General features: G+C 41.2%; 1 protein-coding gene across 1 annotated transcript in view; it reads left to right on the top strand.

Annotated features, from left to right (window-relative positions):
- The window catches only part of abcg2d (ATP binding cassette subfamily G member 2 (JR blood group)), a 40,140-nt gene that overhangs the window by 3,953 nt on the left and 21,506 nt on the right, over positions 1–14,681 (top strand). Inside the window, exons 4-7 of the mRNA XM_061881045.1 lie at positions 2,766–2,918; positions 2,985–3,142; positions 7,104–7,255; positions 14,446–14,556. Of these exons, the coding sequence (XP_061737029.1) occupies positions 2,766–2,918; positions 2,985–3,142; positions 7,104–7,255; positions 14,446–14,556 (574 nt within the window). The remainder of the gene's footprint in view (positions 1–2,765; positions 2,919–2,984; positions 3,143–7,103; positions 7,256–14,445; positions 14,557–14,681) is intronic.

Raw genomic sequence — 14,681 nt, 5'->3', positions numbered from 1 at the left:
TTTCTACGTTCTCTGCCAAAGTTGTGCCATTCTTTTCATATTGGACGTCAGTGCAAAACCCGGCCGAGTCATACTAAAGACTATCAAAATATCACCCATTACCTCCCTGCTTGGCACTCAGCATCAAGGGTAGGAATTGGGGGTTAAATCACCCCAAATTATTCACGGGCGTGGCCACCGCTGCTGCTCACTGCTCCCCTCACCTCCAAGGGCGATGGGTCAAATGCAGAGAATAGTTTTGCCACACCTAGTGTGTGTGTGTGTGTGACAATCATTGGTACTTAAGCTAAAGTATTGTTCTTCATTTAGATTGAAACTGAATCAACAGCGCCTCTGCTGGTTGCAGCCATTTACTGCACTCCTTTTTGCTTCAAGACACAAACGCACACGTTCGTAAATTTTTTACCACTTTAAATTGGAAATAATGTTTGTATTTTACGGCACCTTTTAATAGAAAGTGGTTTGATGGCGCTATCTGCATGGGATTTATGTGTGTCCATTGTTTGCAGGGATCTCCTTAGGGCTGCAACGAATATATTGATTAAATTGTTTGATTTCTTTAGGAAAAAGCTTAGATTTTTATTCTGTTTCTTTGATTAATCGTTAAGTGAGTGTAATTGATCAAATTCGGACCGCAAGGAGTGCCTTTAAATACGCAGACATAGTTTGCGCCCGGCCGCTGTAATTGAGTGTACATGAGAGCGGTGGTGTGTGGATGCTGTGATCTGTATTTTTTTTTTTAAATCAATACACATGTAATAAGTGCAATTTCAATGATTATGTACAGTACAGGCCAAGAGTTTGAACACAACTTCTCATTCAATGCGTTTTCTTTATTTTCATGACTACTTACATTGTAGATTGTCACTGAAGGCTTCAAAACTATGAGTGAACACGTGCAGTTATGTACTTAACAAAAAAAGGTGACATACTGAAAATATGCCACTGAGATAGGCTCCAGCGACTCCCCGCCGCCACCCCGAAAGGGACAAGCGGTAGAAAATGGATGGATGGATGGATGGATGTTTTATATTCTAGTTTCTTCAAAATAGCCACCCTTTGCTCCGATTACCTTTTCGCACACTTTTTACATTCTCTTGACGAGCTTCAAGAGGTAATCATCTGAACTGGTTTTCACTCCGCAGGTGTGCTTGAAGCTCATGGAGAAAATGCCAAGAGTGTACAAAGCAGTAATCAGAGCAAAGGGAGGCTATTTTGAAGAAACTACAAACCCCATTTCCATATGAGTTGGGAAATTGTGTTAGATGTAAATATAAACAGAATACAATGATTTGCAAATCATTTCCAACCCATATTCAGTCGAATGCACTTCAAAGACAAGATATTTGATGTTCAAACTCATAAACGTTTTTTTTTTGCAAATAATAATTAACTTAGAATTTCATGGCTGCAACACGTGCCAAAGTAGTTGGGAAAGGGCATGTTCACCACTGTGTTACATCACATTTTCTTTTAACAACACTCAATCAATGTTTGGGAACTGAGGAAACTAATTGTTGAAGCTTTGAAAGTGGAATTCTTTCCCATTCTTGTTTTATGTAGAGCTTCAGTCCTTCAACAGTCCGGGGTCTTTGCTGTCGTATTTTACGCTTCGTAATGCGCCACACATTTTTGATGGGAGACATGTCTGGACTGCAGGCGGGCCAGGAAAGTACCCGCACTCTTTTACTACGAAACCACGCTGTTGTAACACTTGTCTTGCTGAAATAAGCAGGGGCGTCCATGATAACGTTGCTTGGATGACAACATATGTTGCTCCAAAACCTGTATGGACCTTTCAGCATTAATGGTGCTTTCACAGATGTGTAAGTTACCCATGCCTTTTGATGATTTTACGGAGTGTAGATGGTAAAATCCCTAAATTCCTTGCAATAGCTCGTTGAGAAATGTTGTTCTAAAACTGTTCGACAATTTGCTTACAAATTGGTGACCCTCGCCCCATCCTTGTTTGTGAATTACTTAGCATTTCACGGAAGCAGCTTTTATACCCAATCATGGCATCCACCTGTTCCCAATTAGCCTGCACACCTGTGGGATGTTCCAAATAAGTGTTTGATGAGAATTTCTCAACTTTATCAGTATTTATTGCCACCTTTCCCAACTTCTTTGTCATGTGTTGCTGGCATCAAATTCTAAAGTTAATGATTATTTGCAACAACAAAAAAATGTTTATAATTTTGAACATCAAATATGTTGTCTTTGTAGCATATTCAACTGAATATGGCTTGAAAATGATTTGCAAATCATTGTATTCTGTTCATATTTACATCTAACACAATTTCCCAACTCATATGGAAACGGGGTTTGTACAATATTAAACATGTTTTCAGTTATTTCACCTTTTTGTTTTTTTACATAACTCCACATGTGTTTATTCATAGTTTTAATGCCTTCCATGACAATCTACAATGTAAATAGTCATGAAAATAAAGATTTTATGAGGAAAAGGTGTGTCCAAACTTTTGGCCTATACTGTACTTTTATCGGCAAAAAAACATTTCAACATTTTTCTTTAAAATACACTCTGAAGCTATAAAGTGTGTTTTATCCCCCTACTCGATTAATCGAACAAACTACAGTAATCGATGGATTATTCGGTTTCTAAAATAATCGATAGCTAAAGCCTTAGATCTACTGTAATTTTTCTCAATATTGACCTAATTTTTTATCAAGTGATTCCTATCCCTATTTGCTGGTATTGCAAATATTTCCATGCATATTATGACAATCATGCCCTCTTCCAGGAGGACGTTGTCATGGGCACGCTAACGGTGAGGGAGAATCTTCGTTTCTCGGCAGCCCTGCGTTTGCCCAACTATGTGTCGGAGCGTGAAAAAGAGGCCCGTGTCGATCACCTCATCACAGAACTGAGCCTTGCCAAGGTGGCCGACTGCAAGGTGACCCATTCAAACCCCAACATCACAAGTGTCGGACTATTGTATTTGACTGGTCCGTCTTGGCAGGTGGGCACTCAGATGACTCGTGGAATCTCAGGAGGCGAAAGGAAGAGGACCAACATCGGAATGGAACTCATCATCGATCCTCCCGTTCTGTTCCTGGACGAGCCCACCACAGGACTGGACGCCAGCACGGCTAACTCGGTCCTGCTGTTGCTCCGAAGGTAAGAGACTGCGTTTGAACCGTGCAAAAACATGCACCCCTACTTTGTTGCCTGTGTGTTTGACAAATGCCACTTCTATTAAAACATTTAAGGCCCAACTACTTGAACTATTAAACAGACAAGAAGCAAGGAATCATGCAGAAACAGAGTTCAATTTGGCTCAATGAGGAGACCCGTGTTTTGGGCTGTATCCTAGTTACAGATCCAAACTACGTTCCTCTATTTATTTGGGAGGTCGCTTTTTACATCACTGAAGCTGTCGCTTAGAGAAGGGGGTAATCTCAACAACTCCAGTTAGACACAATATATGATTATACAAAAATGCAAACGTGTTGACGCTGGTGATATCGCCTTGTCTCTGCTCTGTCTGCGGCAGAAGGCCATTCCTGGACACAGACACGGATACCAGACAGGCTTGCAACCTTTTGGATTGCCAGCTTTGCACAGACAAAGAAAAATACCACTCTCAGCACAATTGACAATAATTATAGCAACGGCTCTGAAGCATAAAGTTGTGTGATAATATATACATATTTATTCTAACATAATCACAGTGTTAAAAATAACATTCAAAATATAAAACATGGACTCGGGCATCTGGTCAGGATGCCACCCAAACGCCTCCCTAGGGAGGTGTTTAGGGCACGTCCACTCGATAGGAGGCCACGGGGAAGACCCAGGACACGTTGGGAAGACTATGTCTCCCGGCTGGCCTGGGAACGCCTCGGGATCCTCCGGGAAGAGCTAGACCAAGTGGCTGGGGAGAAGGAAGTCTGGGCTTCCCTGCTTAGGCTGCTGCCCCCGCGACCCGAGCTCGGATAAGGGGAAGATGATGGATGGATGGATGGAATATAAAACATTCTCATGCATTTTAATCCATCCATTCGATTTCTACCACACCTGTTCAAGAAGTTGCATTAATGGTAAGAAGTGTTTTATTTATTATTGGTTAGCTTCAGAATAAACATGTTATTAAAAAGAATAAGAGACTAATTATATTTTTAAAAATGTTGGTCTAAAAAATATTATATGGCACTCACGTGAATACATTTTAAAATATTTGGCTTTCATGGCTCTCCCAGCCAAAAAGGTTCCCGACCCCTGCTCTAAAGGCTTAGTGGTCACATGCATGGACAGCACCTTTTAGCTCTTATTTCCAAAATTGTGTACGCTACTGAATTGGGGTCTTATGGCCACTTATGTGGACACTTATACTGCCATCTGGTGGCATCAGAAGAGTATAACATACAATGGAATTTGGGGGGAAAAAGTGTAAAAATAAGAATTAGCATGTCACTAAACATTAAGTACACGTTTGTGTACTAATGGACTAAGTACATCATATCAATAGATGATTCTTCGTTTTTATTCTAATTATGGTCCAAAAAGCCTAAATAGCAAAGAGAAATTAAAAAAAGTATGTAAACAAACAGCTTGGGCCTTCAGAGGTTAAGTAACTGACAAGCAAAATGTGTGTAAAATTTGAGGAATATTGGTTAAAAAAAACATGACCGCCATCTACTTTAAAGTTTGTTAGTCCATAGTGGATCTAACATAATAGTGTGAGAGTCCAGTCCATAGTGGATCTAACATAATAGTGTGAGAGTCCAGTCCATAGTGGATCTCACATAATAGTGAGAGTCGGGTCCATAGTGGATATAAAATAATAGTGAGAGTCCAGTCCATAGTGGGGCTAACATTTTAGTGAGAGTCCAGTCCATAGTGGATCTAACATAATAGTGTGAGAGTCTAGTCCATAGTGGATCTAACATAATAGTGTGAGAGTCCAGTCCATAATGGATCTAACACAATAGTGAGAGTCCAGTCCATAGTGGATCTAACATAATAGTGTGAGAGTCCAGTCCATAGTGGATCTCACATGATAGTGAGAGTCGGGTCCATAGTGGAACTAAAATAATAGTGAGAGTCCAGTCCATAGTGGATCTAACATAATAGTGTGAGAGTCCAGTCCATAGTGGATCTAACATAATAGTGTGAGAGTCCAGTCCATAGTGGATCTAACATAATAGTGTGAGAGTCCAGTCCATAGTGGATCTAACATAATAGTGTGAGAGTCCAGTCCATAGTGGATCTAACATAATAGTGTGAGAGTCCAGTCCATAGTGGATCTAACATAATAGTGTGAGAGTCCAGTCCATAGTGGATCTCACATAATAGTGAGAGTCGGGTCCATAGTGGATCTAAAATAATAGTGAGAGTCCAGTCCATAGTGGATCTAACATAATAGTGTGCGAGTCCAGTCCATAGTGGATCTAACATAATAGTGTGAGAGTCCAGTCCATAGTGGATCTCACATGATAGTGAGAGTCGGGTCCATAGTGGAACTAAAATAATAGTGAGAGTCCAGTCCATAGTGGATCTAACATAATAGTGTGAGAGTCCAGTCCATAGTGGATCTAACATAATAGTGTGAGAGTCCAGTCCATAGTGGATCTAACATAATAGTGTGAGAGTCCAGTCCATAGTGGATCTAACATAATAGTGTGAGAGTCCAGTCCATAGTGGATCTAACATAATAGTGTGAGAGTCCAGTCCATAGTGGATCTAACATAATAGTGTGAGAGTCCAGTCCATAGTGGATCTCACATAATAGTGAGAGTCGGGTCCATAGTGGATCTCACATAATAGTGAGAGTCGGGTCCATAGTGGATCTAAAATAATAGTGAGAGTCCAGTCCATAGTGGATCTAACATAATAGTGTGCGAGTCCAGTCCATAGTGGATCTAACATAATAGTGTGAGAGTCCAGTCCATAGTGGATCTCACATGATAGTGAGAGTCGGGTCCATAGTGGAACTAAAATAATAGTGAGAGTCCAGTCCATAGTGGATCTAACATAATAGTGTGAGAGTCCAGTCCATAGTGGATCTAACATAATAGTGTGAGAGTCCAGTCCATAGTGGATCTAACATAATAGTGTGAGAGTCCAGTCCATAGTGGATCTAACATAATAGTGTGAGAGTCCAGTCCATAGTGGATCTAACATAATAGTGTGAGAGTCCAGTCCATAGTGGATCTAACATAATAGTGTGAGAGTCCAGTCCATAGTGGATCTAACATAATAGTGTGAGAGTCCAGTCCATAGTGGATCTCACATAATAGTGAGAGTCGGGTCCATAGTGGATCTAAAATAATAGTGAGAGTCCAGTCCATAGTGGATCTAACATAATAGTGTGCGAGTCCAGTCCATAGTGGATCTAACATAATAGTGTGAGAGTCCAATCCATAGTGGATCTAACATAATAGTGTAAGAGTCCAGTCCATAGTGGATCTAACATAATAGTGTAAGAGTCCAGTCCATAGTGGATCTAACATAATAGTGTAAGAGTCCAGTCCATAGTGAATCTAACACAATAGTGAGAGTCCAGTCCATAGTGGATCTAACATAATAGTGTGAGAGTCCAGTCCATAGTGGATCTAACATAATAGTGAGAGTCCAGTCCATAGTGGATCCAACATAATAGTGAGAGTCCAGTCCATAGTGGATCTAACATAATAGTGTGAGAGTCCAGTCCATAGTGGATCTAACATAATAGTGTGAGAGCCCAGTCCATAATGGATCTAACATAATAGTGAGAGTCCAGTCCATAGTGGATCTAACATAATAGTGTGAGAGTCCAGTCCATAGTGGATCTAACATAATAGTGTGAGAGTCCAGTCCATAGTGGATCTAACATAATAGTGAGAGTCCAGTCCATAGTGGATCTAACATAATAGTGAGAGTCCAGTCCATAGTGGGGCCAGCAGCAAACCATCCCGAGCGGAGACGGGTCAGCAGCGCAGAGCTGTCCCCAACTGAGGGTCATTGAAACGGGTTACACCTTGACCCACACATCACCTCCCTAGAAAGTCTGTGTTGCAGTGTTCTTGGTGCACGTTCCTGCAAACCTCACTCTGTATGCCACAGTATTTATATATCGACTCCCCAAATCTCGTTCCAGGATGGCCAACCACGGGAGAACCATCATCATGTCCATTCACCAGCCTCGCTACTCCATCTACCGGCTCTTTGACTCGCTCACCTTGCTGGTCGCTGGCAAGATGGTGTACCACGGACCAGCGCAGAGCGCTTTGGATTACTTCGCCAACATTGGTAATGCAGTCTACTCAAAATCAATACATTTACATTCCTACAGGCCTTAGAGCTCGGTAGGTAGGTAGGAGTGTAGGTAGGTAGGTAGGCAGGTCTTCATTGTCATTGCACAAGCACAACGAAACTTTGTTTTCAGCACAAACCCCTTCAAGATTAGACAAACTAAAAGTGTACAGGGTTACAGAACAGGAAGGCTGATGGGTCGCCAAGAGGCGCCCTATAAAAGAAGGAAAAAAGGTACAACGCTGGGGAAAAAGATGGGTAAAAAAAAATACAATCTAGACTGGGCTCCTAAGGGGGCCAAGTCTGGAGTGGGAAAAAAAACCTCCATGCATTGCACACATGAACACGTTACATTTAATCACGACAAACTCGCAACAGAGGGGCGGGGAGTTGGGGCTCTGGAAGGCGCCCGCTGCCTTGAAGAGTTGCCATCCGACCATCACCCCGAAGGAAAAAAGCTGTGGTGAAGGTTTGGGGTGGGGGTTGGGGGGGTGCGTGTATGCCCAATTGTCTTGGGTGTGATTATGTACTGTTTTTTAGACTGAGCCCGATCTGCAAAAGTTCGACTCCAGGTGTCGTTGAGGAGGGAGGGAGTTAATTGAGGTGTCCTCGGGGGTGTTTTTCAAAACAGTCTGGCCCTGTTTCCACAGCGTCAAGGCCATTTGAGGGAGTCAGATTGTAGATTTATGATGTTTGTTTTCCGCGAGCAGACAAAACAGTGACTTGTCTGTTCTATTTGTACATGCTGGGTGCTCTCAAATTCAATTCAATTTTCCTTTTCAGCAAGCTTCTCCATGATTTGATTCATCTTGCGATTCAGTTGAGAAATAGTCGCAGTCTGTGTTCCCACAGCCCAGCCCAAACCTTCCATTGCGACGAACAGCCTTTGGGCTCCTTGAGTGGCAGCCATCGTCTTACCAATTTGACGATACACTGGAGCAATGCCCAGCCCAATCAGCAGGTGCCCCGCGATCACGGTTCCAAATAGGTAGATGTCTTCTACGTCCTCGACGGAAAGGACCGAGAGGCACATGATTCTACATTTGTCCCAGGAATTTCTCAAGTACCCCGCAGCAATGGTTCCTTCAGGGCAGCCAGGCTCCCCCGAACCTCTTTTCCTCGTCGAAAAGATTTTGTCAATTGCGTCGAGAGTCCAGCCGATCATATCCACGTCTGATGTTTAGATTTGAGGACAGCGCAAAGAAAGATGCTTGAAAAAAGTTCAGACAAGACAAAAACAAAGAGAGCAAGCTGGGAAAAAAATGCGACCGCCCTCACCAGAGGCAAGACAGAAAAAACAAACGCCGAGACTGTGTTTGCAAAAGTCATCAACATTGATACTGCTGAGTCGTGTATAAAGAGAGTACCAGGTCGGTAGCCAACATGGTGTGAGGAGCTTTGGACTAATCAGAGAAAGTATGGCCAGAGGATTTTCTAAATGATTGATCAAAAACCCCTCACGTGTCTACAGGGCGCCATGTTGTCTACCAACTTTGAAACCCAGTTTGTCATACTCTCTGTACACGGCTGTGTGATACCTATTCAACTATGCCCCCTAGAGGCGGTGAGCAGTATAGGAAGAACTCGACACGTCATTCATTACTTAACTTGGGGCGGTTTAGCTCGGTTGGTAGAGTGGCCGTGTCAGCAACTTGAGGGTTGCAGGTTCGATTCCCGCTTTCGCCATCCTAGTCACTGCCGTTGTGTCCTTGGGCAAGACACTTTACCCACCTGCTCCCAGTGCCACCCACACTGCTTTGAATGTAACTTAGATATTGGGTTTCACTATGTAAAGCGCTTGAGTCACTAGAGAAAAAGCGCTATATAAATATAATTCACTTCACTTCACCTGTTAAAATACCGTAGACACATTACAAGAGTGGAACTTTGATTTAAGAGCTTAATTGAGTCTTGAACAGGGTTTGTAAATGGAAAAGTTTGTACAGTGAAACAAATTTATCTATAAGAAAATACAGTAAATATGAATAATGGGCCTTGATTGATTGATTGATTGATTGATACTTTTATTAGTAGATTGCACAGTACAGTACATATTCCGTACAATTGACCACTAAATGGTAACACCCCAATAAGTTTTTCAACTTGTTTAAGTCGGGGTCCACGTTAATCAATTCATGGTACAAATATATACTATCAACATAATACAGTCATCACACAAGTTAATCATCATGGTATGTACATTGAATTATTTACATTATTTATAATCCGGTGGGTGGGATGAGGAGCTTTGGTTGATATCAGAACTTCAGTCATCAACAATTGCATCAACAGAGAAATGGACATTGAAACAGTGTAGGTCTTATTTAGTAGGATGTGTACAGCCAGCAGAGAACATAGTGAGTTCACATAGCATAAGAACAAGTATATACATTAGAAGTACATTTGAGTTGTTTATAATCCGGGGAGATGGGATGTGAATGGAGGAGGGTATTAGTAAAGTGTTGAAGTTGCCTGGAGGTGTTGTTTTAGAGCGCTTTTGAAGGAATATAGAGATACACTTACTTTTATACCTGTTGGGAAAGTCAATCAATCAATCAATCAATATTTATTTATATAGCCCCAAATCACAAATGTCTCAAAGGACTGCACAAATCATTACGACTACAACATCCTCGGAAGAACCCACAAAAGGGCAAGGAAAACTCACACCCAGTGGGCAGGGAGAATTCACATCCAGTGGGACGCCAGTGACAATGCTGACTATGAGAAACCTTGGAGAGGACCTCAGATGTGGGCAACCAGGGGACCGAGAGCAATTTTAGTGAAGTTTTGTACACTTTGAGCACAATATCAAGTGTTGTACAGTATGGAAGTGTTTTTCTACCTTTTTTGAGCCAAGGCACATTTTTTGCGTCGAAAAATTCCGGAGGTACACCACCAGCAGAAATCATGAACTCAGTTGACAGTAAAAAGTCGTGGCAATTGTTGGATATGACTTTAAAGCAGGGTCGTCAAATGTACGGCCCGCGAACAGGTTTTATCCGGCCCGCGGGATGAGTTTTTTAAGAATAAAAATTAACCTGAAATTTTTTGAATGAAAGAAACAGCTGTTCTAAATGTGTCCACTGGATGTCGCAATAGCAATTCTTCATATATATGTTAGTGCGGGGGTGTCAAACTCAAATACAAAGTGGGCCAAAATTTAAAACGGAACAAAGCCGCGGGCCAAGGTTGAACAAATGAACCTTTTAATAGGGACCCAAACAAGTTTTGCATTGAACATTGAACAAGAAGGCTTATATTCAGTAACTTTATAGTGACATGCAAAATAGAGTTTCAAATAATAAAAATAATTAAAAAACATCAATGGCATATCAAATAAAATTTAATGCCTCTTTTCTATTTGCAGCCTTCTGAGGTAAATATCAAAATATATTGTAGCGTCCCGAAAGTTAGTGCTGCAAGGGGTTCTGGGTATTTGTTCTGTAGTGTTTATGTTACAGTGCAGATGTTCTCCCGAAATGTGTTTGTCATTCTTGTTTGGTGTGAGTTCACAGTGTGGCGCATATTTGTAACAGTGTTAAAGTTGTTTATACGGCCACCCTCAGTGTGACCTGTGTGGCTGTTGACCAAGTATGCCTTGCATTCACTTGTGTGTGTAATATCCGCATATATTATGCGAGTGGGCCTGCACGCTGTTTGTAGTGAGGAGATGCGGACGTGACGACAGGTTGTAGAAAATGCTAAAGGCAGTGCCTTTAAGGCACGCCCTCAATATTGTTGTCCGGGTGAAAATCGGGAGAATGCTTGCTTGACCCGGGAGATTTTCGGAAGGGGCACCGAACTTCGTTAGGATTGGCAAGTGTGAGAAAGTGCGGTGTAATAGCCAGGGGCGCCGAAAAGGGGGGTGAAGGAGACGGATTCTTGGTGCCCATGATGGAGGGGGGCCCAGAGAGGCCCCTAATGATGATGAAATTATGTGTTGGGGGCCCTGTAAAGATTCTTTTCATGGGGCCCAAAATCCCTAGCTGAGCCCCTGGTTACAGGCCATATGTAATGTTTATTTGATATTGCCTCAAGGGCCAAATTAAATTACATGGAGGCCAGAGTTTGACACCCATGTGTTAGTGCATCAGTTGAGGAAAATTATTAAACTACATAAACAACATCCTGTAATGTGATTTTGATATCTTTTTTTATTTATTTATCTTGATGGACAACAATGAGTTGACTGATGAACATTATCACATAAATTATTCAGAAAATATAAATAACGACAAATAACCGCAACATGTAAGTGTAAAGAAAAACAACCTAAAAACATTATGATTTTTTACATTTGTGCTCGTTCTATTTTCAAACAAAGAAAACAATCTGAAGTTGTCTTTATTTTTAAGTTATCGTGCTGTGATTTTACCAGTCCGGCCCACTTGGGAGTGGATTTTTCCCCATGCGGCCCCCCATCTAAAATGAGTTTGACACCCCTGCTTTAAAGCATAGCCAAGCATGCATCACTATAGCTCTTGTCTCAAAGTAGATGTACTGTTACATCACGCCCTGACTTATTTGGAGTATTTTGCTGTTTTCCTGTGTGGAGTGTTTTACTTCTTGTCTTGCGCTCCTACTCTGCAGGCTTTTTCTCTTTTTTAGGTATTTTGAACTCAGAGAACGGATTTTTGGGATAATTTACATACAATTTTTTTCACAATTGGCGCTTTTTGAATGGTTATCAGATTTTATGGGTAGACTAGTGAACTTCCCATTGGCTCCGCTGTAAGCTGACATTTATTTACCTTTATTTAGTATTTAAAATGCATTAAAAAACAAATCCATCCGTCATGCATTTCTCTGATTGTGAACGATTGGCAAAACTCCCCCAAAAAAGTGCAGTTCCCCTTTTAAGGGGTCATGTTATTTTCTAAACGCTACAACAATGTCACGACAGCTTGATTATTATCATTTCTGAAAAAGAAACCCAACTTAATTTTAAACTTAGAGAGCATCGATCAATCAAAGTTTATTGATATAGCCCTAAATCTCAAGTGTCTCAAAGGGCTGCACAAGCCACAACGACATCTGTGGTACAGAGCCCACATAAGGGCAAGGAAAAACTCACCCCAGTGGGACGTCTGTGACTATGAGAAACCTTGGAGAGGACCGCATATGTGAGCGGAGATAAAAGAAGGCCGTTTTAGTAACACTCTTAATGTGTGACTCAAAGGAGAGAGTTTGGTTGAAAATAATACCTAGATTCTTTAACGAGTCGCCTTGTGTAATTGTTTGGTTGTCAATTGTTAAGGTGTTATTATCAAATAGGTGTCGGTGTCTAGCAGGACCGATAATCAGCATTTCCGTTTTTTTGGCGTTGAGTTGCAAAAAGTTAGCGGACATCCATTATTTGATTTCATTAAGACACGCCTCCAGCTTTTTTACGTGTGCTTTAAAACAGTGGTTCTCAAATGGGGGTACGCGTATCCCTTGGGGTACTTGAAGGTATGCCATGGGGTACATGAGATTTTTTAAAAATATTCTAAAAATAGCAACAATTCAAAAATCCTTTATACTATATTTCCTTGAATAGCCGCCGGGGCGCTAATTAATTTAAAACCTCTTCTCCTGCGCTTATTCAAAGCATGCGGTAAAAGTAAGCAGGCGCTAATCATTTTGAAACCTCGTCTCACCCCTGCGCTTACCAATTGCATGCATTCGAAAATTCAGTGTGAGGAAAAAAAATCTATACATGTATATTCTGCGTCCGCGGCCTGTTGTTTGGGGACCACTGATCTACTGCATGTCATCGTGCTCACTTTTACACCATGCTGTCTTGCATACTTGGTCAACAGCCATACCTTTTACACTGATGGTTGTGATATAAACAACTTTAAAACTCTTAATATGCGCCACACTCTGTGAACCCACACCAAGCACATTTCTGGAGAGCATTGGCTCTGTGGCACATTATAAACGCAGCATAGGGATTACCCATAATGCCGTGTATCCGTGACTCTTGGATATAATATACACGCCCACCTCAACCAACGCATGGAGAGGGGGCGGGGGGGTAAGGGGGCGCGTGTATAATATATCCAAGAGTCATGGATGCACGGCATTATGGGTAACCCCTATGCTGCGTTTATAATGTGCCACAGAGCCAATACTCTCCCGAAATGTGTTTGTTATTCTTATTTGGTGTGGGTTCACGGAGTGTGGCGCATATTAGTAAGAGTGTTAAAGTTGTTTTATATCACAACCGTTAGTGTGATCTGTACAGCTGTGGAACAAGACCCCTGGTTTACGCACATTAAAAGCAAAAAAAAAAAAACCCTCTGCCATTTTGAAAATGACGACAGGGGAAGCGTCACTCGTGATGTCACAAATTTGACCCGGCGGTATAAGTAAGCATGTTGAACAAGTTTTGCCTGGCAGTAATTTAAGGCAGGCACATACTACATACCCGGCAGCTATTTAAAGAAATACGGTAAATATATTTATTGATTAATACTTCAACAAAATGTGAATGTAAGTTGAATCAATTGTTCATTTTTCAACAAGTTTATAGTTATTTTTATATCTTTTTTTCCAAATAGTTCAAGAAAGACCACTACAAATGAGCAATATTTTGCACTGTTTTACAATGTAATAAATCATAGTGCTGTATTTTACTTTTTTATCTCTTTTTTTCAACCAAAAATGCTTTGCTCTGATTAGGGGGTACTTGAATTGAAAACATTTTCTCAGGGGGTACATCACTGAAAAAAGGTTGAAAACCGCTGGACTGTTAAAGACAATATCTTATTAACAGTAATTCATAACATTCCACCGTATTGTGCAACCAACAAGTGTTTTGAGTGTGAAATAGGTGTGCCATTGCTAAAAAAAAAACCTTCGCAAAAGCCTAATTATATAAGAAAATATTACCGTTTAAGACCAAACTATTCACCTACTATTTTTATTGGTGCAGCCAGTGTTATTCACATTGAATAACACTGAAAATATCTTCACCAAAATGTCATGTTTTTGTGCAAAAAGCTGTCATAGAAATCAGATTTTTATGTGAGCCTGCTCACTAACCAATGAGTATAATTACAAAATAACAGAGTCAAATGACAAATAGAACAGTACGTTTATAGCCTGTGCTATTTTTACGCTTAATAGTAATGCACAGGAACTTGAACGGGCCAGAAATCTAAGCTGAGCGAGTATGATAATCCCCTTTTTTCTTTCAGGATATTCCTGTGAAGCACACAACAACCCGGCTGACTTCTTCCTGGATGTGATCAATGGAGACTTCACCGTCACCAGCATGTCCAAAGTCGACATTTCTGAGGGTACAGTAGGTAAGGGATTCGTAGTGGGTCAGTCCTATCTCTCTGACATTCTCCATGTTGCCACGCCCTCACGTTCTTTCACGCCCTTCATCTTACTGTCGCCTTATTTAAACTGTCCACCGTGGGTGTTCAGC

This window comes from Nerophis ophidion, linkage group LG20 (assembly GCF_033978795.1).
Source record: "Nerophis ophidion isolate RoL-2023_Sa linkage group LG20, RoL_Noph_v1.0, whole genome shotgun sequence".
NCBI lineage: Eukaryota > Metazoa > Chordata > Actinopteri > Syngnathiformes > Syngnathidae > Nerophis > Nerophis ophidion.
Note: the sequence above shows the minus strand (reverse complement) of the source record. Positions and strands in the feature narration are given on the sequence as shown.